Source organism: Myxocyprinus asiaticus, chromosome 28 (assembly GCF_019703515.2).
Source record: "Myxocyprinus asiaticus isolate MX2 ecotype Aquarium Trade chromosome 28, UBuf_Myxa_2, whole genome shotgun sequence".
NCBI lineage: Eukaryota > Metazoa > Chordata > Actinopteri > Cypriniformes > Catostomidae > Myxocyprinus > Myxocyprinus asiaticus.
In genome coordinates this window covers 20843165-20869834 of record NC_059371.1, presented here as the reverse complement: position 1 = coordinate 20869834, position 26670 = coordinate 20843165, and the positions used below count along the sequence as shown (strand labels likewise).

At 36.5% G+C, this 26670-nt stretch overlaps 1 protein-coding gene across 2 annotated transcripts in view; it reads left to right on the top strand.

Annotated features, from left to right (window-relative positions):
* LOC127419469 (ephrin type-B receptor 2-like) overlaps positions 1 to 17627 on the top strand; it is a 110526-nt gene extending 92899 nt beyond the window's left edge. The window contains exons 5-16 of one of the 2 annotated variants that reach the window (XM_051660879.1): positions 2333 to 2457; positions 2572 to 2734; positions 5332 to 5440; positions 5597 to 5661; positions 7898 to 7925; positions 8039 to 8181; positions 8556 to 8803; positions 12567 to 12782; positions 13375 to 13524; positions 14322 to 14515; positions 15118 to 15273; positions 15606 to 17627. In XM_051660879.1, the coding sequence (XP_051516839.1) occupies positions 2333 to 2457; positions 2572 to 2734; positions 5332 to 5440; positions 5597 to 5661; positions 7898 to 7925; positions 8039 to 8181; positions 8556 to 8803; positions 12567 to 12782; positions 13375 to 13524; positions 14322 to 14515; positions 15118 to 15273; positions 15606 to 15714 (1706 nt within the window). In that variant the 3' untranslated portion in view covers positions 15715 to 17627. The remainder of the gene's footprint in view (positions 1 to 2332; positions 2458 to 2571; positions 2735 to 5331; positions 5441 to 5596; positions 5662 to 7897; positions 7926 to 8038; positions 8182 to 8555; positions 8804 to 12566; positions 12783 to 13374; positions 13525 to 14321; positions 14516 to 15117; positions 15274 to 15605) is intronic. The other variant, XM_051660878.1, reaches the window with a different exon arrangement.
* The last annotated feature ends 9043 nt before the right edge of the window (positions 17628 to 26670 follow it).

Below are 26670 nucleotides of genomic sequence, written 5' to 3'. Positions count from 1 at the left end.
TTTTTTGCTTTTCTGCAACTGATTTTGGGGGGAATTTTTGGTGGAATTCTTTCCAACTGATTTAAATATGGTCAAATGTGTTAAACAGAGCTATCAAATTAGCCAAAGTATTTATGAACAAACACACGAGGGGCAGTGGATACGTAGAACAGTGCAAGTGACAGGTTTTTAAATTCTGCAAAAATCTGTTAAGCTTTCTGTGGAGTTCTGCATGCATAGATTTTGTGTGGACCTGATAATGATCCAGAGTGCAGCACTGTCAGTGTAACCGAACAGATTTGCAATTAATGGGGGTTAAAATGTTACATGTGTCTGATGAACTGAATTTTATAATTGTTTGAAATGGTTCGTCTTCCTATTTGAAGTGCTAGTCTAATCACATCTCTCATTTCTAGTCTTGTTTGGTTGAATCTCTCCAACATACACAACGGCACACTCAACTCTCAACAGTTCCATCCTCTTTACATACCATCCTTGAATTCAATGCAGTGAATCAAAACATAGAGCCCGCTCTGTTCATTCAAACAAACACATGGAAAAACCCTTAATCAAAGCCCAAGATTGAAGTTTACAGTGAAACTAATTAGCAAAAGACATATATTTTACACAACATTGTCTGTATAATATTTCTGAGCTCTGGTCAGCAACAGCTACAGTATGTAAGAGAATTTATAACAACCTGAGACCTTGAACTCTTCAAGCAATCAACTTTATGCCAACTATACATTTAAATCACAAAACATATTTATACGGCTAGTTTTGTAAGGATAGTTCACCCGAAAAAGTTCTGTCATCATTTATCCACATGTTGTTCCACACCTGTATCCACCTTTTTCCTGAACGTGTAAGTGTTCCACTATTTGCCTGTTTTCCCTTTCCGGTCTCAAGTGTTTTCGCTCGCATGGGCGTATATTCTTAGCGGGTAATGTGGTTTAAATTATTGTCCAAAAAAAAAAAAAAAAAACATGGGGCTCTATAGTGCCAATACATCACTGAGTCGAGATGACCGTTTCTTTTTTTATTGTCAGTGTTTCACCTGACTATGTAGATATCATGAAGTGATGGTCCAAGATTAGTTACATTGATGTCATTAACTACTTTGTTAAGTTGAGTTGTTATGACAGCCAACAACTGCACAAGTTGAGCTTGAAATTCATTTTTCTCCAAATGACATTTAAATGGATGTTGTTTTCCATCTGGATCGCTCATCTCGGTAGTTTTTACATTGCGTTGACTCTTGAGACCATAAACTTAAAAAAGGCAATTTAAATCTTTATGGCGCTATTCAGTGCTTGCTCAGGAAAACTGGATAGGAGTTACAATATGAGGGTTAGTAAATGATGACAGAATTTTTATTTTCGTGTGACTTATGCATTTAATTGCCCAGAGAGGCACATGTGAGAGTATCATGTGTCATTTGACGTAATGTGGATTAACTTATTTTCAAAATGACTTATATGCATTTAAAACACTGAAATATTGTGTTACCTATGTTATATTTTATCACGCATGTCTCAGGAATCAGTATTTGGCCCATAAACTTTCCTCCCTACACAGCAAAGCGAGCGTGCCAGGAGCAAAACCTTGTGTACTCTGCTGCTGCGTCTAAACCCTGTTCAAGGCATCGATTGACTTTAAGGCACCGTGATTTGTTTGATCTTTAAACTGTGCGTGTAGTTTTACCACCAGCCACAGGGTTTGCCAACTTTCACGCTTGTCTTTTTGCTTCTTTGAGCTAGTAAATGATACTGAAGTGTTGCATGGGTTTCCAGAGTATTTTTCCCTGTCAGCCTGGAGCTGTAGCTGATATAATAGCTCCTCTCTACTCAAAACTGCACTAATGCCAGAGAATTGTGAGTGCTGTGCAGTGGCCAGCTAGTTTGTGAGTCCGTGCTTGAGAACCATAGACATGGATAACACAGAGATGGATGTCGTTGTATGGTGTTAATGGGAATCTTATGTGCTTTGTTGGAAATGCTGATGTAAGTAGGGGAAATTTATATGTCGTTACAGTGCTTTCCAGATGTCAGTGCAAAATCAGTGCACTCTCTGCATACATTATTTAAATTCCAGACATAATTAAAAACCACTTTAGATGGTGGTGCCAATGGTCTTACAAACACAAATCAGATATTTATTTATATATATTTTATACCGCCCATGAGAGCAGGCGGTAGATGGAATTTTATTTAGAAGAGATGCACAGTATGTGTACATTTATTTGTTGATCATGGCAGCAGTAATTCATCAAATGGTGAAGAAGAGCTGTCATTCTCTGTCTGTTCGCCTTTGTTTATTTCCACTTTTCCCCTTTTCACCATTCTCTCTGCAGCCCCATCTGCTGTGTCCATCATGCATCAGGTCAGTCGGACTGTGGATAGTATCACGTTGTCCTGGTCCCAGCCAGACCAGCCCAATGGAGTCATTTTAGACTATGAACTGCAATATTATGAGAAGGTAATAACTCACATACTAACATACTGAAAATGATCCAACCTGGAGGAAATAGAACCTAATCATTGACATTTCTTCTGACACATCACTTTAATTATGATCTCTGATCTCTCTCAGAATATGGCTGAGTTGAACTCCTCTGTATTGCGGAGTCAGACTAATACAGAAGTTATCCGGGGCCTGAAGCCAGGAACCATCTACGTGTTCCAAGTGCGAGCCCGCACAGTGGCAGGTTTTGGACGTTTTAGTGGGAAGATGTACTTTCAAACTATGACTGAAGGTATTGGAATTTAAGAGTCTTTTAACACCAGGCACACCAATTTTGTTAATTTACTTATGGCTTCATCTGACACATTCTGTACAGTTCTGTACAATGTTTCCTTTAAGCGAGGCACATCTTCTGGAAAATGAGAAAAATACCTAAATGACCTGGAAAATAATTATTTGTCCCGTAAAATATTTGAGTATAATAAAACTGAATATGTCAAACAAGTTTTTTTTTTTTTTATTTTATTTTTTTTTTTTTACATGCACAAAATGATGGTAACGATCGGGACTCCGGATAGGTGTCAAATACACAAATTCATTTTTAACACATTTTTAAACAACATCAGTGGTTGATTGTCATGAACAAAACCCTGTCACATACATTCTCTGCTCATCTGCTGTCATCTCTGCTCTGCTACGATTAAATAGTTTAACAGCATTACAAATCTGAACCTTTTTTAGGTATAATGATAGGATGATGAAACAGTGCAAAATATGATTTTGCTTTAGTGTAACATTAACTACAAAAACATTTGAGTTGTTAAAAAAATGATGATCAGACCTTTGGAATTCATTTTGAAAATGATTTCGCAGCCCGAGTTGGTTGCATGGTGATGTGGCCTTTACACCTTAGAATGTTAATACATTTTCAAAAATTCAGTGATCGGAGTCAGCTTACCCCGCCACTACCACCTGAAGGGCCCTAAGATTTCCTCAATGTGGAAAATATGGATGAAATCACTGATTCCATTTATAAACATTTCATTAGGTATAAAGTGGGGAATGTCATGGAATATCACATATTTGGGGTGAAAATGTATGTTTGAATGCACAAATATTGACAAAATCGCAATATGTCCTAGTTTATTAAACCACAAAAGGCTGCAATTTAGTTCAATAAATATACATAATCTTTATGTTCTGCGCACTTTAAAATGAATGTGTGAAGCTGGCCGCTCATACACTGAAAACACCTCATCGTGATCATCACACACGCTCTGTGTGTGTCTGTAGCTTTTTGGGGTTTAGTAATCACACTTGGCCATGTAGTGAACTGCTTATCCGGTGGTGAGATACTACTGCCTAAAACACAAAGAAATGTCAAAATAAAAGCTCGATTTAAATGGAGACATGAAATGGGGAAAAGACAACAATATATTTCTACTGTATAGTAATGTAATATTTACTGTAATTATTATCCCGAGTGTTTCAGATTGTGCTGTGGGGGTTTTGCATAAAAAACTTAATTTAGATAGAAATAATGCAATGCTATTTTGAAAAATTAAATGAATTAAAATGATTCTATTTATATTTAAATCATTAATTTTATTAGACACAATTTTGATAATAAAATTTTATTAAACTCTTGAATACGGAATTCAGAAAAAATAACTCTCCAATAACCACAATATACATCATGACTGCTTGTGTGTTTTTGCTTAAATATTGAACCCGTTGGGCGCAAAATGTCCCGGAAATGTCAAATTGTGCCTTAGAAAGAGTGGGAACCCTGCATCTAGATACACTATGCATTATAAATTGTATATGAATAATAATTACATATAATTTAATTATATTTCATTATTTATATTAAATGATAAATTATTTATTTAAAAACTAAGAAATTGGTCTTGCTCAGCAAGAACAAAAATATGAGGAAACATTTGTTCTGTACAGTTCAAAGAAATTGTCAACAGTTGGTTTGATCACTTGCAACAGTCTGGCAAATACTTCTTTCCCATCTCTGGAATGGCATTAGCCTCATTCAATTGGAGCACAACTATAGATCCCTGTGCCAATGGCAAAGCCAGAAACATGTGTCAGTGGCCAAACCATCACAGCCTGCTGCTTATTCCCAATAGAAGTCTAAAACATTTAGCCACGTTCACTTTGACTGCTCATCTGTGACCAAATGGAAATGAAAAATTTGACAGCAGGGAGCACTTTGCTACTTGGAGGCATGTGCATTTGTGTTTAGCAGACATTAATTCTGCGGAGTACCTGACAGAGCCCATAAATTGACTGTCGACAAATTATTATTATGAGAATGTCACACGTGAAGGAATAATTGACGGCAGAACATTGAATTATCGAAAAATGTAATGCACACCTTCCTTACACTACAGATTAATCTTTCTTAGAAGCAGCCCTTGGTGGTTACTTGATCCTAGGCGTTTAAAAGTAGTGAAATGATATTTTTTCAATGTTAAAATACTTTCTCCTATCCCATCTTAAAATACTGTATAGACAAATATAAGTAGGCAATTCGTAGGATAATTTCCCCTGAAAAGTATAAACAACATGGCTCAGTGGCATGTTCTTGGTTAAAACATGTTCTTGGTTAAAGCAGGAGAACCCATTGGGATTCCTGTAGAACAACTGACACCCTGTCTACGCCTGACGCGAGCTGCGCACGCATATAGACCCCATTATAATCAATGAAGCTGTCTACACCGGAAGTGTCCTCTGCGGTGCATCGTCACACGGACAGTAAACAAATGTCCCGTTCCATTTTACACTGCACATGCTGGTGCTACTTTTGTTTACATGTGAATAAAAATCTGGTGTGAACTGATCTGATTTCTGTTTTTACCTTGTCTTTGTCTGAAGACGAATATAACTCCAGCCTGCAGGAGAAACTGCCCCTCATTATTGGCTCAGCTGCTGCTGGAGTTGTTTTTCTCATCGCTGTGGTTGTGCTCATTATTGTCTGTAATCGGTGAGTCTGTTTGTAATCATGATCTGGAGCAAAACTGAGTTATAAATGATGAATGTTCCATCTTTTTCTTCTAGACATCTCTTCGCAGTTTTAGCACTTTTTGTTCTGACCTTTTCTCATTTTTTTTTTTTTTTTTTTTTGTCTGTTACTCATCAGCAGAGGCAGTGACAGGACTGAATCTGAATACACCGACAAGCTCCAGCATTACACCAGTGGTCACAGTGAGTAACCATTCACTGACTGATTTATTCACCCACAGACAGTAAACATGTCAGCACAATGGATCGAACTGACTTACACTTTAATTTGTGCTTATAATATTTCCTCGATCATATTAAACAAGATACTCAAGTCATTAAACGGGAAGAGCAGATTGCTGCACAGCACGTGTAAAAATACATTTTAAACCACTGCATGACACCTGATTGCATCAGTAACAATTTGAATATGTTTATCGTGCAGTTATCATGCTTTGAACTGCATTGTAATGGCCCATATGGCATTGGTAGAATATGCACTAAAGCTAGTTTACCCAGCATCTACAAACATGCAGAAAGCATAATTCAGTTCTGTTTCATGTCCTCTTTCAGAAGGTGTATTGCTTGCCTTGCACATTATCTAAATACTCCCAATGTATTATTTAGTTTGTTTGCTATGTACATTTGCACACGCCTTGCATGATGTGCCATAGAAAGAGTCAGTGCCATGTTTAATTGATATGAGCGATGTTGCACCGTAACTGAAACAGCACGCACTGTCCTTTCAGACTGACAGAGTTTCTGCTGAGTAATGAAATGCGGCTCTGTACAGAAAAGAACATGATTTCTGGGTTATCATATTGATTATTTCTTTCAGTGTTGTATAAATTATCCATTCGTCATACTTAAGTAAAAGTACAGATACCTTCATGAAAATTGATTCAAGTAAAAGTTAAAGTAGCTCATGAGAAAAATACGTAAGTAAATGTACTGTATTAAAGTAAGTGATTTTAAATTTACTTAAGTATCAAAAGTACAAGTAAATGGCATAAATTACGGACATATGAACCTGGCGTCGTCCGTGTTTCCTGCTCTTTCCTACAACAAAGCACGTGAACGTGACGTGCTCATAATTACCACTTCAGAAGTGGGAAGTAGGAAAATTCCAATAGCACATGAAGGCAGCATTTTATCTCTGCAGAACAAAAATGGGCTTTTCCCAATCAGTGGGTGTTTTCAATCCATTGAGATTCCCTACTTTTATTGGATAGTTTAGAAACGCCCATCCAGGTTTGAAAACGCCCACAGATTTGAAAAAACCCATTGCTCTTCTGCAGAGACCTATACATCAATCACCTTGACAACTGCATAGCATGCCCCAGCAACCATCCACCCTAGTTTATAAAATAAATATTGTTGGACATATTCATGAGCATTGGTAATTATTCATAAACCTCAATTAAATGTAAAAGGTAAATGCGTTTGATTGACTTTTATATGAATTATTTCACAGCTTTCATAATGTTTAAGCCTAAACTTATCAAATTAATTAGTCAAAAAACTAATTTAAACTTACATGAGTTTCTTCCCCAGTGGAGACAGATGACAGAACACACGTTATCTGGTGCGCGCTTCGCTTGTGATTTTTTTATTTTTTTTATTCACATTTGTGATTCCCAAAACAAATCATACAGAACACTTTTTGAATCGTTTTGATCGGTTCAAAGGAATCAAATTTAAAAGATTTGACTCAAATGATTCTTTCACGAATCAGACATCACTATTGCCAATCTGCATGCATTTTTGCACGTTCAGCTTGTTATTTTTAGCTGCGTTCAGTCGCAAAAGTAACAAAAGGGTCTGGAGAAATTTATCAGAGTAAAAGTATCAATATTCTCTTCAAAATGTAGTGAAGTAAAAGTCCAAAGAAATATTTATACTCAAGTAAAGTACAAATATTGAAAAAGTGTACTGAAGTATCTGTACTTCGTTACTATACACCTCTGATTTCTTTAAATAATGGCCATAAATTATAAAATGGTTATTGGGAGAGGGCAAATGAGAATCATTTCAAATTTGATTATCATGAAATCTGATTTACGAGTGGGATCACATTCACATCCAAATGGTAATTAATAAATATGGAACACAAAGCAAGCCCCAACTTATAGCTAAGAACTGTTTAATTTGTCTAAATTCAGTCATACTTTCTAAATTTTTCTTTTTTTTTTTTTTTGCCTGTCACTGCATGTGGAACTTAAATCAAAGCAGACAGATGCATTTTTCTTTTTAAAAAGTAGTTTGCTCTATAATTTAATGCTGCTTTATAAAAGCCTATAAAATAAGTGTCGATAAAATATGTTTACAGTTAATTGTTTTACGTATTCTCAACACATTTTCTGCTATGTTCAGTGTGCTTTGCATAGCAAAAATTGGCTCAGTGCCAAAACTCTTCTGCTACACAGCACCACGCCTCTAGTGTTAACCCGTTTTAAACCTGACAAAACGTGTGCAGTGTGAAAACATATTAATAATATTCCCAGATATTTTCATTGTTTCATAAAGTCTACTATACAGTCATTACAATATAGTGCACCTATTTTTGCTACAAACACTGCAGCTCCTGTTTCTCTTTCCAAGTGTCTCCAGGAATGAAGATTTACATTGATCCTTTCACGTATGAGGACCCCAATGAGGCAGTGCGGGAGTTTGCCAAAGAAATAGATATGTCCTGTGTGAAGATCGAGCAAGTTATTGGTGCAGGTGAAAATCACTGTTCACACTGGAATAGTAGATTTAATACAACTTTACCACTGCAATAGATCTGGATTACTAAAAGTGCTGAATTGCAGTTCAACCAACCATCTTTGCATCTCAGCTGGCTACTCGACTGCATATAGGAAAATCGACTGTTAATCATCAAGCATATGCGATTTAGCAAACCAAGACTGCAGTTTTTGTGTTCACACCTTTAATTATATTAAAAGAGCAGCAAACCTTTAGTAAACCAGACTACTCATTTAATTATTTTCAGCTAAATGAATTATGTTACATGATTTAATTATGCTTAATTTCCACATCAACTGGTCTGTAATGTGGGATAAATTAACTCGTATTAACTTGTATTCTTCTGTCAGGTGAGTTTGGAGAGGTATGCAGCGGTAACCTCAGGCTTCCTGGGAAACGGGAGATTCTGGTGGCCATTAAGACTCTGAAATCAGGCTACACTGAGAAACAGCGACGGGATTTCCTAAGTGAAGCCAGCATCATGGGTCAGTTTGACCATCCCAACATCATCCACCTGGAGGGAGTGGTGACCAAGAGCACCCCAGTCATGATAATCACTGAATTCATGGAGAATGGATCACTGGACTCCTTCCTTCGGGTATGTTTCATTGTCTGTGAAAGGAAGTAGAGACAACAGCATTAATTGTGCTGCATGTGCTTGTTAAAGCTGAAGTGTTATTTATGCGCCACTTGCATCACCAAAGGAAGCTTCATAATAATTAATGTTTTCAAAAAGATTTCCCAAACCCAACCTATCTGACATTGGTCAGAAAAATAGATAGTCCCTCCCCAAACTCATGCCATTGGTTGAGCCAGTGTTGCTGTGAAGGGCTGGTCAGATGCTCAAACAAACAAAGCAATGTTTTGATAGCACCACACAACCACAGTTTCAGGAAATCAACCTACGAATGGTTCACTTACAGCTGACTCTAAGCTAAGATAGAATAAAGTATTTTTTTAAAGCAGCTTTTATATTGGATTAGTATTTGGGATGGATTTGTATCTTTTATTTACTCAGGGTCAAGGTTACTAAAATATAACTTGTATTAAGATTTTGACAACTTCACAACATTCCTAGATGTTTCTTTTTTCATAATTTTCATATTTGTTTTTAATCTCATTATCATTACCTAGGCTAAATTGGGTTTATAATGCTATACATCTGGATATATTACATTCAAATATATATTAAAATATGTAAAATAAATTATAAAATATAAAATTAAACTACTTAAATTATAATGCATATTTTTACCTATAGCCTGATGTTTCTCAAAATCCACATAGTTCAAATGTTTGTCTCACATTGTATGAAGGCACTTGTCCTTGGGCTGCTGTTAGCTGACCTGGGATCCCATTGGGCAGGGCCCAGATGTGTCTGAATGGAGGCAGCTGGACGGAAGAGTTTTAAAATCCAGATGCTATGCTACAGGACTGCGACACAAGCTCACAGAACAATGTTTTTGATGCTAAAAAGGCTGATATTACAATGTTTGACATGGTTTTTATTGTTAATATAGAGAAGAAATATACAGAGGTCCCAAAATGTATTTGGACACCTACAGTGGCGTATCCAGGACATTTTTACTGGGGTGGCCAAGATGGGGCACAGACCTAGTGTGGGGTGGCGATTCCGGGAGAACCTTTATGAATGGCACATGATCAAAATGTGTAAATATCGCATTGCTTTGCTTCAACATCTACACATGTAGAATAAATGAATTCTTAAACTCATGTTAGCATTCACTGAATTGTTTGTATTCAATATCAGACTGTTGTTTTGACATTTGACAGTTTTCTGTTCCTGTTCTATTTCAACCTATTACAGTTTCTGGGAATCTCTGGTTGTTTTAACATAACATCCATTTTTAAATCAGTAATTGTTTAGGAAAAGTCAGTTACACATTTTTAAGAGCTATTCTCATTGTAGAGAATTAATCTGCGTATAACATCAGGTATAGTGTATATTCATAAAAAGATACAAGTACAGGTGATAACTGATTGAGGCGCAATTCAATCAATCATTCAATCAATTATTCATTCATATATTAGCTAAAACTGCACTGTCCAGCAGAAATACTGTTAAATTGGGTACAAATCAGTGTGTGAAATTGGCTACGAGGGCTTATAGGTGTCTGTCTGGAAACCCCAAAATTGCAGATTGAGCTCTGAATACAGTAAAAACAAAACTCTATTTACAGTGTCTACTCAGGTTTATTTTCCACATGTTCTGATAGCTTCAATTACTTTGAATATTACCAAATAAAATAGTTAGTCAAATCATTTGTGGCATTTAAGTACAATTTGCCCTGCCTCTGCATATTTAAAATGTCAAATAATAAAAACTTTTAAGATTTTATTGGTCTGACTGACCAATAATACACATAAAGAGCTCATAAATAACTCATGTAAAGATTTAAAGTACAGTCACAGCACAAACCCTTCCATTTCACACACAGGTTAGCCATATATATAACTTTAGCTATTGAACATATACATCTGTAAAACGCTTTACACACCTCCATCATTAAATCAGAAAACATGGCATTTCATATTTCATGTCAATATAAAGATAACATGCTGAATGTGGTGTAGGGTCTAGCTTACTCTTTAACCTAGCTACTGTAACAATGAGAAAATGTTTTCACATTCACATGGAAATTCGGGATAAATTAAACGTTAGATTAGATGAACATACCTCTCAAATAACAGCTTTCTTTTTGACCACAAATCGACGTCGTCAACTCATTGGAAGTTGGAGGTAGACGCTAGCTCATGTCAGCTTTGTGCTTCTGACCGACCATTATACTCCAAACCTGGCGCCCGCTGCGCCCGCGACCTGCGGCACCTGCCTGGCCACCCGCGGCCTGCCCCTCCCGCCACTGATCAAAGATCAGCTCACACAGCTTCAGTCCCACCACTACTATGATGGTCAGAAATATAAAACTGACCCTGGGTCAGTGTGGCTCTAAATCAACAAATGACCTGAGATGTCATCTTTGATTGACAGGTGTTTCTATTGGTTCTTCGTTCTTGTGTTGATGAACATGATGAACTACCAATCAGTTCTGGGGTGGCCACAGGGTGGCCAATGAGATTTCAGGGGTGGCCCAGGCCACCACAGGCCACCCCCTAAAATCGCCACTGGACACCTAAAGGCATAGTTCACACAAAAAGGAAATTCTCTCATCATTTACTCACCCTCATGCCATCACAGATGTGTATGACTTTCTTTCTTCTGCAGAACACAAGAATATCTCAGCTCTGTTGGTCCATACAATCCAAGTGAATGGTTACCAGAACTCAGAAGGTCCAAAAATCACAAAGGCAGCATAAAAGTAATCCATACGACTCGCATGGTTAAATCCATATCTTCAAAAGCGATAAGATAAGTGTGGGTGAGAAATTTATAGTTATTTTACTATAAATCTTCACCTTTGACCAGCCTCATTCAGTAGGTGGCTGAATGTGAAAGTGAAAGTGTAGATTTACAGTAAAACAAAAAAGGACATAAATATTGATCTGTTTCTCATTAACCCCTATCATATCACTTCTGAAGACATGGATTTAACCACTGGAGTCTTATGGATTACTTTTATGCTGTCTTAATATCCTTTCTGGTCACCATTCACTTGGATTGTGAGGACCAACAGAGCTGACATATTTTTCTAAAAATATTGATTTGTGTTCAGCAGAAGACAGAAAGTCATACACATCTGGGATGGCATGAGGGTGAGTAAATAATGAGAGAATTTTCTTTTTTGGGTGAACTATCCTTTTAAGCGACACTTAAAAATACATGAATCTTTTTGCAATAGATAACAAAAAAATATTAAACCAAGTGGCATTTATTTCAAAGAAATATATAATAAACACACTTTTCAAGCAAAACATTTCAGAACAATATGTTAACTTAGGTTTCAAATGAGAAAACTATAAACATACAGTTCAAAATCAAAACAAAGTATTTGGATGCTTTATGGTTGTCAGATGTTTGGTGAGCTTGTCAGTTACTGTGGTGAACTACACTACATTTTGGTTACAAGGACACCTGTGTGAACTTGAGGGGAACTGACTTCATCCTATACATCCACCAAAAAAATCAGCTTGACCAGCTAGTTAAAAGTTATTGCAAAAATGGCTAATGGGAATTTAGTTCTGAGAAAAGCTCTAACATCATTTGTTTGCAGATCCCACTTTGAATGATATTTGATTTTATATAGACAGTATATTCATATACATTTTTAAGTGTAGCTTAAGTGTCCAAATACTTTTTTGAGGCCACTGTACGTGCACCTGTAATTGCAAAGAATTTTAATATGTCTAGTTTGTATTTATTTATTCTATTTTTGCCCTGTTAGCAAAATGATGGCCAGTTCACAGTGATTCAGTTGGTGGGAATGCTGCGTGGAATTGCAGCTGGGATGAAGTACCTCTGTGACATGAACTACGTACATCGTGATCTGGCTGCACGCAACATCCTGGTCAACAGCAATCTAGTCTGCAAAGTATCAGACTTTGGACTTTCCCGCTTTCTTGAAGATGACACATCAGATCCTACATACACAAGCGCCCTGGTGAGTCTGCAACATTTTCAGTCATGACGTCAATTTGAAGGCCAAACCGGAATGCTTATATGCCAGGTTCCCTTAGGAATTTTAGGAAAGAAATTTTAGAATAGCACTTTTTCATTTATGAATAAAATAGTCATGAGATGTTTGTGTTTTTTAAAAATGTAAGTAGCTAACAAGTTGCTACATAAGGACTACAACGGTTATCTGATTCATCAAGTACGGAATCCTGCATCCATGTGTTTGTTGTAATCCTTATTTAGCAACGTGTTACCAACTTACATTAAAAATAAAAATACATTCATGTTTGAGGTATGATCGTGTGCCATTTTCGTCCTAGGACAAAATGTGAAAGTCTCTTCAAGTAATGGCAACCACAGACCCTATTTTACTCAGAAAATCGAAAACAGCTATTCGCTATTCTTTTATTTGAAAATGCTAATTGTCTGAACAGCTTTAATCTTCTGAACAGCACAATACATTGCTTATATGACCTAGTCCTACCATACGGCCAGGGGTATAGCCTGGCTTAATACCCCTATAAATGCATTGTGTGTTTATTTCCTGTTCTTTGTAACTGTATTCATAATCTACACAGGGAGGGAAAATTCCAATACGATGGACTGCTCCCGAGGCCATCCAGTACAGGAAGTTCACCTCCTCCAGTGATGTGTGGAGCTATGGGATTGTAATGTGGGAGGTCATGTCCTATGGAGAGAGACCTTACTGGGACATGAGCAATCAAGATGTATGGAAGTTTTCCTTATATGATTATGTGGTCATATACTGTAAGTCACGATTGAGTTAAAATATTGTAAGATCACAGTATTCATAAAGCTCATGATAGGACATGTGTATGAAGAGCTGGATAAGGATGCCCCCTAGTGTACAAATGATTTTATGAAAAGCCATCTGCAGGTTCATACAACAGTATAATGTGGGATCAAAAAGTCTGAGAGAATATTGAAAATGTGGAATTCGAAATCTAATTTAAATGTGGAAATGAACAAAGTTTTAGAATGTAGAAGTTATGACGTAAAATGGATTAGAAATATTTAAGATTCTGTTCTATTTTAGATCACTAATTAAATAAGCAAATAAAAACAATTAGTGACATTAAACTTGTTAACTAATGTACAGAAGGTCAGCTTTCTTTGCTTCCATTGAAGTGCACAAGATGCTCTTTGGAACATTCTCAAATCATGCTGGGATAACATGTATCATCAGGTTTTGCACAAACCAATGGAATCCATGCCAGTTTGAGTGCATGCTGTCATTAAAGCAAAAGGAGAGCGTAACAAATTGTAATACATTTTTTTTTTATTCATATACATTTTTCAATTCAGCTTTTCACATAAATTGTTGTGCTGATACTATAATTTGTAATGCAAAATGCAAAATAGTATTTTTAGTAGTGATCTCAAAAATGTTGAACCCTAATGTATGTGTGCAATGTTTAGTTTAGTGTGGCTCTATGATGTTTTGTTGTCTCTTGGTATTGCTTGGCATAACATGTTTAATTGGTCATTTCACTCCACTTGATAGGTCATAAATGCCATCGAGCAGGACTATAGGTTACCTCCTCCTATGGACTGCCCAGGTGCACTGCACCAACTAATGTTGGACTGCTGGCAGAAGGACCGAAACAACCGTCCAAAATTCAGTCAGATCGTGAACACTCTAGATAAGATGATCCGTAATCCAAGCAGCCTGAAGGCCACCACCCCACACTCTTCAGGGTAAGATATTTTATTCTGGGGTGAAATCAAGAAATCTAGCATGGGACAACAAGAATTGTCCTTAGACTGAGTCTTATAATCTAATGAAATAAAGTCTTATTTCAGATCCCTGTTTTATTTGTTCTTTTTATTTTTTGTTTGTTTGTTTGTTTGTTTTTGACTGTGAACTTTTATGTTAAATTATTAAAATAAATAAATACATAAATAAAAATTATTACATTAATCTTATGATATTGATTTAAATTAAATTTTCAAATATAATAATTTATTATATAATTAATAAATATATAATAATAATAATAAAAAACAAAATTATAAAATAATTTATTCATAATGATAAAATCTTTGAAATTCAATACATATAAATACACAAAAAGTAACAACTAAAATTACAGAGTAACAACTACAAAATCTATTAATAAGTGTTCAGTGTGGCACATGGTCTATTGATAAAGTATGTTAAACTGTATTTTAATAGAGATGATGTTCAAATGGTTCATGATAGGTTTGTAAAAGGCTTCCATATCTCTAGAATACACTTTTTGATATAATAGTATATTATTCCCATCTCTAGTAATGCTATTTCTGTTGGTGCTTTATAGCGTACATCTACCTCTGCTGGACCGCAGCACACCAGATTTTTCCAGCTTCAGCACAGTGGATGAGTGGCTGGATGCCATCAAAATGGGCCAGTATAAGGAGAACTTTGCCAATGAAGACCTCACCACCTTTGAAACTGTCTCTCAAATGACTATGGAGTATGTTTTAACTGTCTTACTGCATATATGGCTCACTATATTAATTTGCTAATTTTCATTATTATGTTACAGCACCAGATGCTGTAAGCACTTGGAAACATATTACTGTAAATAAGATCAGCTTGTCTGTTTTACATCACATTGTTTGGCTATGACATTATGCAGTTCCTCCTCTAATTCAGTGGGTTCTCAGATGGTGCCAAGGCCCAGCACTATGCAAAACTGAGTGTTTGGTTTTTAAATGTGTCTTAAATTTTGATTGTTTCATGCGCTTGGCAGCCAGTTCTTCATTGCACTATAAAATAACAATAATTCACTCTTTCTTTCCTCAGTGATATCCTGAGGGTGGGAGTCACACTAGCCGGCCACCAAAAGAAGATTCTTAACAGTGTGCAGATGATGCGAGCCCAGATGAACCAGATCCAGTCTGTGGAGGTTTGATTCTTAGGAGTAGAGGATGTGACCAGCCTGTGCACACCGAACCCTCAAACTGGTCCTCCTCTAAGAAAGACACCCCCCTCAGCAAGCCTTGTGTCCAGAGCTCAGTGGTAGCCACTTCCTCCGGGGATGAAATATCAAGAACAGTTTTCCAAAAGGGAATGATATCCACAGAAATGAACGTCCCGACAAGGCCTTTCTGCACACTGTACTGTATACACTCAGTAAACCACCAGCACACTGTAGGCAAGCTGAAGCCTTTCCAATAGCCAATAATTTCATAGCAATCAACAGTTATACATAAATATCATTCAAGCTGCATTTACATGCAAGTATACAGTATATTTCAGTATTATCTGTGACTTTGCAGTATTTCAAATAAGGCATATATTACTAGCAAATTAAGAAACAGCAGCCTGGCTATATACTTTTAAACTTAAAATACATTTAAAAAATATATACTTTTTGCAGTATAAGTTGTTAGTTTTGTGGGTAAATCTAATGGAAAGGCTACTGTGACACCACATCAGGGTTCGTGTGTGGAAATGAGGAGACGGGGAGCAGTGACACGCTTCGGGTAAGACTTTTATTTTCTTGGCCTTCGTGTGCAGCGTATGCACTCTTCAATGTTCTCACTCAATAATAAACAAACTTCACAAACACTCAATAGCTTCAACACTCATTGGAAACAGATGGCAACGCTGCACACTCGTTCTCTCTCCCTCTTCTCTGGCACGTTCAGCTGTTTTAAGGGCTCTCTCCACTATCACTGTAATGAGAAACAGCTGTTAGAAATCATGTCAACCAGCTTGAGGAGCCACATCACACCTCCATCACCACAGCTACCCTTTAAAAAGACTACACAAGCAACCACTGCAAATTAGATTCTGAGCATATTGCCCCGTTTTCTCTTGTGATATGGTTTGGAATCTCAACCATATTCATGACCTCATGAAAATAAAAATGTTGTATTGGTGTGCATTTGAAATGGACTATGGACTAATAGCGAGGAAAATAGGAAAAACAAATATGCACAAGTGATACTCATGTATGATGAGGAATGATCCATGTGATGGATCTTAAACTGGCAGCTCTTGCCAATATGAGGACTCTTATAGAAATTCAGCTGTGTGAATATTAGACAAAGTGACCAATACTGGTTCATCATGTTCTTTGTATAAAATATTGTGATGAATATTTTTGATTTGCTTCATGAGCTTAATTTATTTGTTTTGTACTTTTTAACATAGTTACTTTCCGATTAACCATATAATCATGCACCAATGTTGTACTTCGGATGGTTTTATCATGCATACATATCGGGGGCACATTATGCTCTGATTCGCTTACAGAGCCTGGCGACATAATTTAACAGAGGTGCAGGCCAGATTTTACTTTGATGTTTACTGGTGTTATTTTTTATTCCAATGTTAGTACGTGTACCTTAGTGGCAAGGTAAATACTGCAATTCATTTTTCATCTTTGACACATTTTTACATAACTTGCATATTGAGCATTATTGTAAGTTCCATGTTCCATGTTTGCTTGTTTGTTTTTAGTACAGTGTTGGTTAATAAGCAGTTGCTCTTCCCGGTGCATAGCACATTTGAAACCCAAAATAGTTGTTGAGTTGACACTTTTAAAGTGAATGTGCTTCCTTTCAACTTGTTGACTGGTCTTCCATGTCTGAACACTTTTCAAATGTATCTTAATAGGTTTAATTCTCATGTCTATCATACATTTTGTGTTAATCTGTCTTGTAACACTAACACCTCTTTAACCAACCTTTTCTTGTTCCCCCCCTTGGCACACTCTTTTAAAGTAAAGCAGGCCATTCTGTCCTTACATTTTGGAAAGCTTTGCCTGATGAACTCATAACTTGCAAGAAAATTGAATTACATGTGTCAATTTCTATATTCCAAGCTTTTGTTTTTATCTTGAAATGTGGATGTGTAAAAGTTCGGGGCAGCTATTTACAGTTTATACTTCACTTTTTTTCCTTTTTTTTTTTTTTCTCAGCTGGTCCCATAATTTTTAGTGGACGTATGAAGTTAGTTGCCCACAAGAATAGCAGAATATCCAACCAGACAACCAGAAGGTGTCCAAATTCACTTTTTTGTGAAATGTTTTGCAATGTTCTTTTTTGTGAAATGTTAGATAATGCAAAGACATGTATTCATTCTAAAGTAAGGCTTAAGTGTATGAATAGCCTACTTTTTGGGGCCACTGTATACAGTATGTAAAATGCTAGAGTGCAATGTATGCAACATACTGTCTTATTCACCCTTTGATTGGAATTTCATCATTTGACATTTGCAGTTAAGTGGCCCTGCACCACTAGGTCCACTAGGAATCAAAACAACTTTATAAAGGGAATTAACTTAATTAATTTCCTTATTAACATATATAGAGACAAAAATGCAACGAGTGCTACTTGGGTATAAAGTCCATATAGGCTGGTGCTCTTTGGAAAAGGGATAATCTATCTCATGAAAAAAGGATGTATCCAAGGCACTCAGACTTAAGTATAAAATTTAAGAAATCCTTTATTAAACCATGGCCAGAATAATTAAAAACCACGAACCGACGCGTTGCGGCTAAAAATCGGTTTGTGGTTTTTAATTATTCTGACCATGGTTTAATAAAGGCTTTCTTAAATTTTATACTTGCGTCTGAGTGAGTATTTGAATAACCTATTTAATTTCAGGCTCATGACTGATTGAAATATTATTTGGTTTAAACAAGTGTTAACCATAATGCATGGAGGACTGAGCGGTAAAGAAAAGGTTGTATGAAAAGGATGTATATATGTTTATATATTAGGGGTGGGGAAAATCATGTATATTTTATTTTTAAAAAAGTTTTTTTTTTTTTTTTACCATTTTAATTGTACTGTGTCAAATATTCATTTTCTTTTCCATCCCTCAATTTTATAAAATGTTTTTTTCTTCTTTTTCTTTCTTTTCTTTTTTTTTCTTTTTTTTTTTTTTTTTTTTGTATGGTATGTGCACACTTTCATTGGTAATAACTTGTCACACACACACACACACACACACGCACACACACCCCACACTGTCTGCCATGACCACTGTGAGTGAAGCAGGAAGCTCTGGATTTTGTATAAATGTACATTTACTGTAACCCTGTGAATGATGTTACAGTTGAATCATTTGTAGTATTGCTATTGGCTTATTTTGAAAGAAAATGTGTGGCCCGTTATGTTTTTCTTCAATAAAAAATCAACAAGGGTCAGTGTCATGAGTCACGTGCCAAGTGTGTTCTTTCTTTATGAATGAAAATGTATGCAGCTCGTGACCACCAGGGGGAACTATAGGCTTCAAAATGATGATACCTCGATCTGTTTTCAAACTGACATGCTCTTGAGGAGTTTATTTTATCGTATCCAAATTTAGCAGCATGTATAAACACTTTCCTTCTTGCTTATACACCTGTGTGTCTCAACGCACAACGAAATGGCCCTGTTCCACGATGTCAGCGAGAGCAGTAACAAAAGATAGATTTTGAGGTATTTTGATCTAATTGTTATTAAAATGTTGCAGATGTAACTAATGAGAATCCCTGAAATTCTAAGATATATTTTTATGCAAAAGACCTGATTTTCAGTTTTGTTAAGGTGCTTAAATCAACAGTTTCCCGGTCGAATATTTGTGGTAAATAGCCCTCATGTTGTTGGGGTTAAAGGTCTTCTGTAAAAAAGATCCATCCTGAAAATGCACCCAAACACTGCTAGTTTGGTCGGGGGAGGAAATGCAGAATGCCTGTACTGTAATAAATTGTTTAAGTGAGAGGAATGGATTTGTTGCGAAGGATGAGCAATTAGGCTAGACATGAATCAGAACAGCGCCATATTACATTTTTGACAGGGATGAAAACGAGGCTGTGAGGATCGACTGATTGGGCTACAATCTCTTTAAAGAGTTCACTACTGTTGTTTACATTGGTGCTTGTCATTCATCTGAAAAAAAAAAAAAAAAAGTTTTCCCAAATTTTTAATTTTTTTTTTTTTTTTTTTTTTTTTTTTTTAAGTTAGGGACCATTTTAGTGATATTGCTTTATACAGCTATTTATAGTGCATGCCATTGAAGAAACTGTCCCTCAGCCTCTTTTTTATTCCCGTCAAAAATTAAATATGGTGCTCCGAATACAGTCTATTGGGGCTATATTGACTGCGCAGAATAATACAGTGCCAGCAGTGGATTAATAATCTGAAAATTTGCACATCAGTAAGTGATAAAGTATAAGTTTAGGAATAGGCCTAACTGCAAAACCTATTAAATTATTAAACTATTATATCTAAACATAATATTAGTTCGGAATACCCTGATAGCACGCGTATATCACCCAGATGTATGAATTTGCATCTAGAAGACGTTTTATTATTATTATTATTATTATTATTAGATTGTTTGCTCATCTGCAATACGTCTATAAGACGTTTCCTCTCGGATGTCAGAAGGACATTCAGCAGATGCCTTTGAAACGATTAGTATTTACAGTGTATTGTAAATCTCCACTTATTAAGATGTTTATCAGAGGTTAATTAGAATGTGGTGGTTTCCAGATGACACTCTCTTAACCCTTAAATGCATGGGTGTTTCAACAAACATTATTACATATTTGGATCTTTAGCATCCTGGCACATATATCTATCACAAATGGATCTACAAAATGGATTTTCAAAAAATTTCAAGACAATTAGAAAATAATAGAATAGAATATATTCTGATATATTTTGATGTTTTATTTTTCATATATCAGAGAGATGACGTAACTTACAGAATTTCAGTAGTACACTCAAATGACAATAGCTACTGTAAATCATACTGTTCATGTGTTGTACTTGCTATAGTTTACTTCCATGTTGCTGCTTTGTCAAATATCAATGTCAAATGTAAATCAAGTCATTTACTGAAACATCAGCGCCACCTTGAGTAAGAAATAGCATGTATAATATTTATGTGTACACGCATATGGAATACTGATAATTCACCAGTCACACAGAAAAGAAACGGGATATATTGTAATTTGCATGAATATAGGACTCATTTGTCTTACTAGATATCCTGTGATAGTAAACTTTTATTTTTATATTTTAGTTACACTATTCAGAAGAGAAAGGTTAAGAAATACTGTACCAAAGAGGTGTATGTATTAGGAATAGCAGGTGAAATTAGGTCACAGGTCACTAAAGACCCGAGATATCCATTAAAGGGTTAAACAGACATATCGGAGATGTACACAGGTGGCCAAAAGTTTGGAATAATGAACAGATTTTGCTCTTATGGAAAGAAATTGATACTTTTATTCACCAATATGGCATTCAACTGATCACAATGTATAGTCAGGACATTAATAACATGAAAAATTACTATTACAATTTGAAAACAATGTTCAGAACTTCTTAAACTACTTCAAAGAGTTCTCATAAAAAAATCCTCCACATGCAGCAATGACAGCTTTGCAGATCCTTGGCATTCTGGCTGTCAGTTTGTCCAGATACTCAGGTGACATTTCACCCCACACTTCCTGTAGCACTTGCCATAGATGTGGCCGTCTTGTCGGGCACTTCTCATGCACCTTACAGTCTAGCTGATCCCACAAAAGCTCAGTGGGTTTAAGATCCATAACACTCTTTTCCAGTTATCTGTTGTCCAATGTCTGTTTCTTTGCCCACTCTAACCTTTTCTTTTTTGTTTTTCTGTTTCAAAAGTGGCATTTTCTTTGCAATTCTTTCCATAAGGCCTGCACCCCTGAGTCTTCTCTTTACTGTTGTACATGAAACTGGTGTTGAGCGGGTAGAATTCAATGAAGCTATCAGCTGAGGACATGTGAGGCATCTATTTCTCAAACTAGAGACTCTGATATACTTATCCTCTTGTTTAGCTGTACATCTGGCCTTCCACATCTCTTTCTGTCCTTGTTAGAGCCAGTTGCCCTTTGTCTTTGAAGACAGAAGTGTACACCTTTGTATGAAATCTTCAGTTTTTTGGCAGTTTCAAGCATTGTACAGCCTTTAGCATGATTACTTAAGGATAAAGCTGTTTTTTACACCAGTAATGTCCTGACTATACATTGTGATAAGTTGAATGCCACTTTGGTGAATTAAAGTACCAATTTCCTTCCGAAACAGCAAAATCTGTTCATTATTCCAAACATTTGGCCGCCAGTGTACATGTACTATCAGGGATAGGTTTCTCAATGTGTTTTACTAGCATTAATCATCATTTATCTTATCTGTTCCCTGCAGAGATAATTTCTAGATAATTTGCTTTCTTAAAATGCCACTGACCTCCCATTTTTTCATGATCATTCAATGTCCTGCAGCTCATTTGGGAAATGTTTTCTGTAAGCTCATTCCTCAAAAGCCATTGGCATTTGACCTCCTCTACATTTATCCCTCGCTCTTGCCATCTATTCAGTCTTGTTTTGATAACGTCTTCTACTCTCATCCAGATACCAATGAAATTAGTGAGTCGACAATACTGTGTGTGTGTGTGTGTGTGTGTGTGTGTGTGTGTGTGAGAGAGAGAGAGAGAGAGAGAGAGAGAGAGAGGGAATAACCCTCTCCAGCTGTTGTATTTGAATGATTAGAAAGCTGTGAGCTGTGATATGGGGAAGCAACTGTGTGGAGCTTGAATTCAGACCATCTGGTTTATCTGTGTTTTCATCAACCAGCTGTGTCAGTAGTAATTTTCTTTCAATAATTGTTCATTAATACATTTTTGAGTGTATAAAAGTTTTTTTGAGTGTGTATATTTTTCTGATGTTAAATTAATTTGCAGAGGCAACAATAAGTAAATAACTTGTAGTTTGTTTTCCTTGGAAAGTGCTCTAAACACATTAACCTGTCAGTCTTGCACTTGTAGTCTTGACAAATAGGGGTCAAGTAAACACACACACACATCAACTGCTAAACCGTGAAACAAGATCAAAGTCTGGCAGGCTCATCTGATAACTGTAGGATCACCTCCCGGGCTGCAGTGGACATCAGTATGCATATTTAATCCCAGTGGAATTAGCTGCGACAACACAAAAAGTACAATGGAATATTAATCCAATAATCTGTGCAGATAATGCAGCAATGTACACTATAGAAATGGTATTACAGACCTACCACAATGTATCTCCACATAAATTGAAGTTGTCAGCACTGTTGTGATTGAAAGTGCTTTAATGACCTGGCCCAGTTTTGTTGCTCTCTTGTAGTTAGAGTATTTTAATGCCATGCATTCGTGTGGGTGTCCTAGTTTTCGAGACGTTTATATTTTGTGAACATCAGTGCTTTTTAAAACTCAGACCTTTTTTGGGGCCAGCTGTCTCAACATTGCAAAGTTTCCAGCAGGGCGAAAGTATCTTGCTCCTGGGGATGTTGCTGAGATTCATCTAGACTGAGGGCCCAGAATGCACCTGGACGAAAAGTGTGTCACCCTGCCCTGAGCCTCTGTTGACAGGTGCTCTTTTGAGGACACTAGCATGCTGTCTTCTCATAGACACATCTAAACTCACACACGGCAAAGTTATCTCATGTTACTTTTCTCTATAAAGACCCTGGTGTGGGAATCCAGGCTGGATCTTTTTCTCCTCTAAGCGCTGTCATGCAATGTCCTTGACAGGGGCGTCGAACCACGGGTAATGATGTACCTGAGTAACATGGGCCCTCACTGGAGGAGGGCCCACAGAAAGGTTACATTGATATTCCATTTTATATTATCATTTGTTATATATATATACTGTGGTAATAACATGCTATTGGTTGGAATAAAACATTGCAAGACTCTGTTCTCCACCTGTAAAAATGGGGAGTTCCCCTATAATCTGCCTTGTATCCTCCCGTGTTAGTGACCCCCACCCCCTCAACAAAATCGAAAGTGGTCTGGTATATCAGTCAGCATGTGGTCCAAACTGAAAACACATCATGATATACATTGCTTAGTCCGTTAATGTATTAACAGAAATTAATCCGAAATCGGACATTCAAAAGAAAAAGGAGCTGAGAAAGAGCGGTAGGTAGCAGACAATTTATGAGACAACAATTCTTACTGAACAACAGTGAGCCATAACTGTCAACTTAGGTGAATAGTCCTATTTGTTTGATATCCATGTAAACATGGTCCAAAATGAATACTTGGAATGCCACAAATGCGAGAGAAAAAAATAGCTTTTGGCGAGAAAATAAAACGGAAATATTCACCAGTTAGTAGGTAACATTATTAGCAGCTGTAACATTATATTCTTTTCACTAAACAGTGAACAACAATCAGACACTTGCTTAATAAAGTGTCGTGCACAATTCAAACTGTCTTAACATATGCCACTAAGTATCTACTGTATAAACATATTTTACTTCAGTGCAAAATTTACCATCAGATGTTTATCTATGATGATGCCTAAATGTTATATTTATCCAGAACTCCATGAGATGTAAGGTTGCCACCCATCCAGGATTTTCTGGTTTTTGGCCACCTGTCCTGGAAAAATAAGTCAAGTCATTTTTATTTGTAAAACGCTTTTCACAACACACATCGTTTCAAAGCAGCTTTACAGGAAATCATGCATTAACAAAAACAAAAAATGAAACTAATATCTATAAAGTCTTAGAGTGATCATTGTGTAGTTTGATTAAATATGATTGTAAATTGTGTATAAAAATAAATAATTAAATAATAATTGTATTTAAAACCCCTGTGAGCAAGCTGAAGGCAACTGTGGCAAGGAACACAAAACTCCATAAGATGTTGGTTAATGGAGAAAAATGACCTTTGGAGAAACCAGGCTCACTGTGGGGGCCAGTTCCCCTCTGGCTAACCAGCATGAATATAATGCCAAAATTAGTTATGTGCAGTGCAAGTCCAAGCGTTAAGGTCCAGTGTTTTTAAAAAAGAAAATATTTTTTATGAACTTTTTTTTTTATGAAAGATTAATGACTTATGTCTTTGAAGTCCATCCTGGAATAACTGCAGAAGTTCACATAGATGCATTGTCCTTTGTTAGTTGGTTGATGAAGGCTTTTGTTGGCAATTAAATGACAGTCTATGTATTCCATTTTAAGAGTGTAGTCCATCAATAGACAAAGTTGATGAAGGCAGAGATTAATGAGGTGCATCGCAGTTCAACCTGCAGGTCATTTTGGTGAGGTTCAGTGGGGTCCATCCTAAGTCCGGCTCTGGTAAGCTCGGGATATGAATCCCGAGGTTGAGAAATGGAAACAAATAGAATAATATTAGCGTAGATGCCATTCAATTTTATGCAGAGTTATAGATCATGATGGATGTTTCTGGTTCTGGCAGACCTAACTAAAGCAGCCTAATTGAGAGTTGAAGGATAAATTAGATGTATGCTGGCTAAATAGATGAGTCTTTAGTCTAGACTTAAACTGAGTGAGTGTGTCTGCATCCCAAACAGTGTTAGGGAGACTATTCCATAGTTTAGGAGCCAAGTATGAAAAGGATCTACCTCCTTTTGTGGATTTTGATATTCTTGGAATTATTAACAAGCTAGAATTTTGTGATCATAATGAACATGACGGAATATAGCGTGTTAGAAGGTCACTTCAGTACTGTGGAGCTAGACCATTCAAAGCTTTGCATGTAGTTAACAGAATTTTAAAATTAATACAAAATTTAACAGGTAGCCAATGTAACGATAAAATTGGGCTAATCTGATCATATTTTATGATTCTAGTCAGCACTCCGGCAGCTGCATTTTGAACCAATTGAAGTTTATTTATTGAACTTGCTGGACAGCCTCCCAGTAATGCATTAAAATAATCTAGTCTTGAGGTCATGAACACATGAATTATGAGTTTTTCGGCATGAGCAACAGAGAGCACGATTCGTAATTTAGCAAAATTTCTGAGGTGGAAGAATTTTGTTCTACATACATTGGAAATTTGATTTTCAAAAGACAGATTGGTATCAAATATAACAGCTATGTTCTTCGCTGTAGAAGACGATGTAACAGTACATCCATCGAGAGTCAAATGATATTTTAGCTATATATTTTAGCTGCTTTAGCTGAAAAATTATGTATATTTTGTGACAGAACTTGCTGAACATCCAAAACAATGCTGGCTGCTGGGTGAAATGCTCTCGTTAGATTTATATATGTATATATGGTGGTATTTTTACCAGTTGAGAACAAACAAAGAGCTAATCAAATGTGTAAAGGAGTCAAAACTGCGCCAGTAATTCCTCCGTTGCACACACAAACGAAGATATGCTGCAAGTTCCGACGCCTGTACCAAACTGTAATGGGCAACATAGCTCCTATGATGAGAAGAACCAGGTATGCTTGAGGTCAGTATTAGGCAAATTACTTCCTGTTTTTGGTCCGTTTAGATGTCTTTGGTCCATGTTGCGTTCATATATCAATCAAACCGCACTAGAGTTCGTTTGGAAGCGGACCGAGACCCACTATTCAGGTGGTCTTGGTCCGCATGTTTGGTGCGCACCAAGGTTCGGATGGCAGCGTTCACACTTGTTCAAATGAACCGCACTAACAGAGCAATCGCACCAGAGTTCGTTTTAATTGAACCAAACCTTCCAAGTGTGAACACACCCTTAGTTTTTTTGGTTGAAAGAGATCTAATGTTTAGTAGCCCTACCTTTATATGATGTTTATCTTCAATTTTTTGAATCATCTTAATGATTTGGTTCAGGATTTGACCTTAATCACATTTTTTCTAAATTATTTTGTGAGAGTTTTGTGTTTGGTAGTTCGGGGAACAGACACAGTCTCTATGTGATATTTAGGTGATACAGTTTCTATGTGTTGTAGTTTGTGTGAGCTGTGTGACATCTCAAGGTATCTAGCAGACGTTCGGATTAACCAGTTTGTCTGCTTCCTGACCTGGGCCCAAGTTAGTCAGATAGTATCATTATTAAGACTATGAGCCAAATTACTAGAGAGGAGAGTGGCACCTTCCCTGGAGGGATGGAG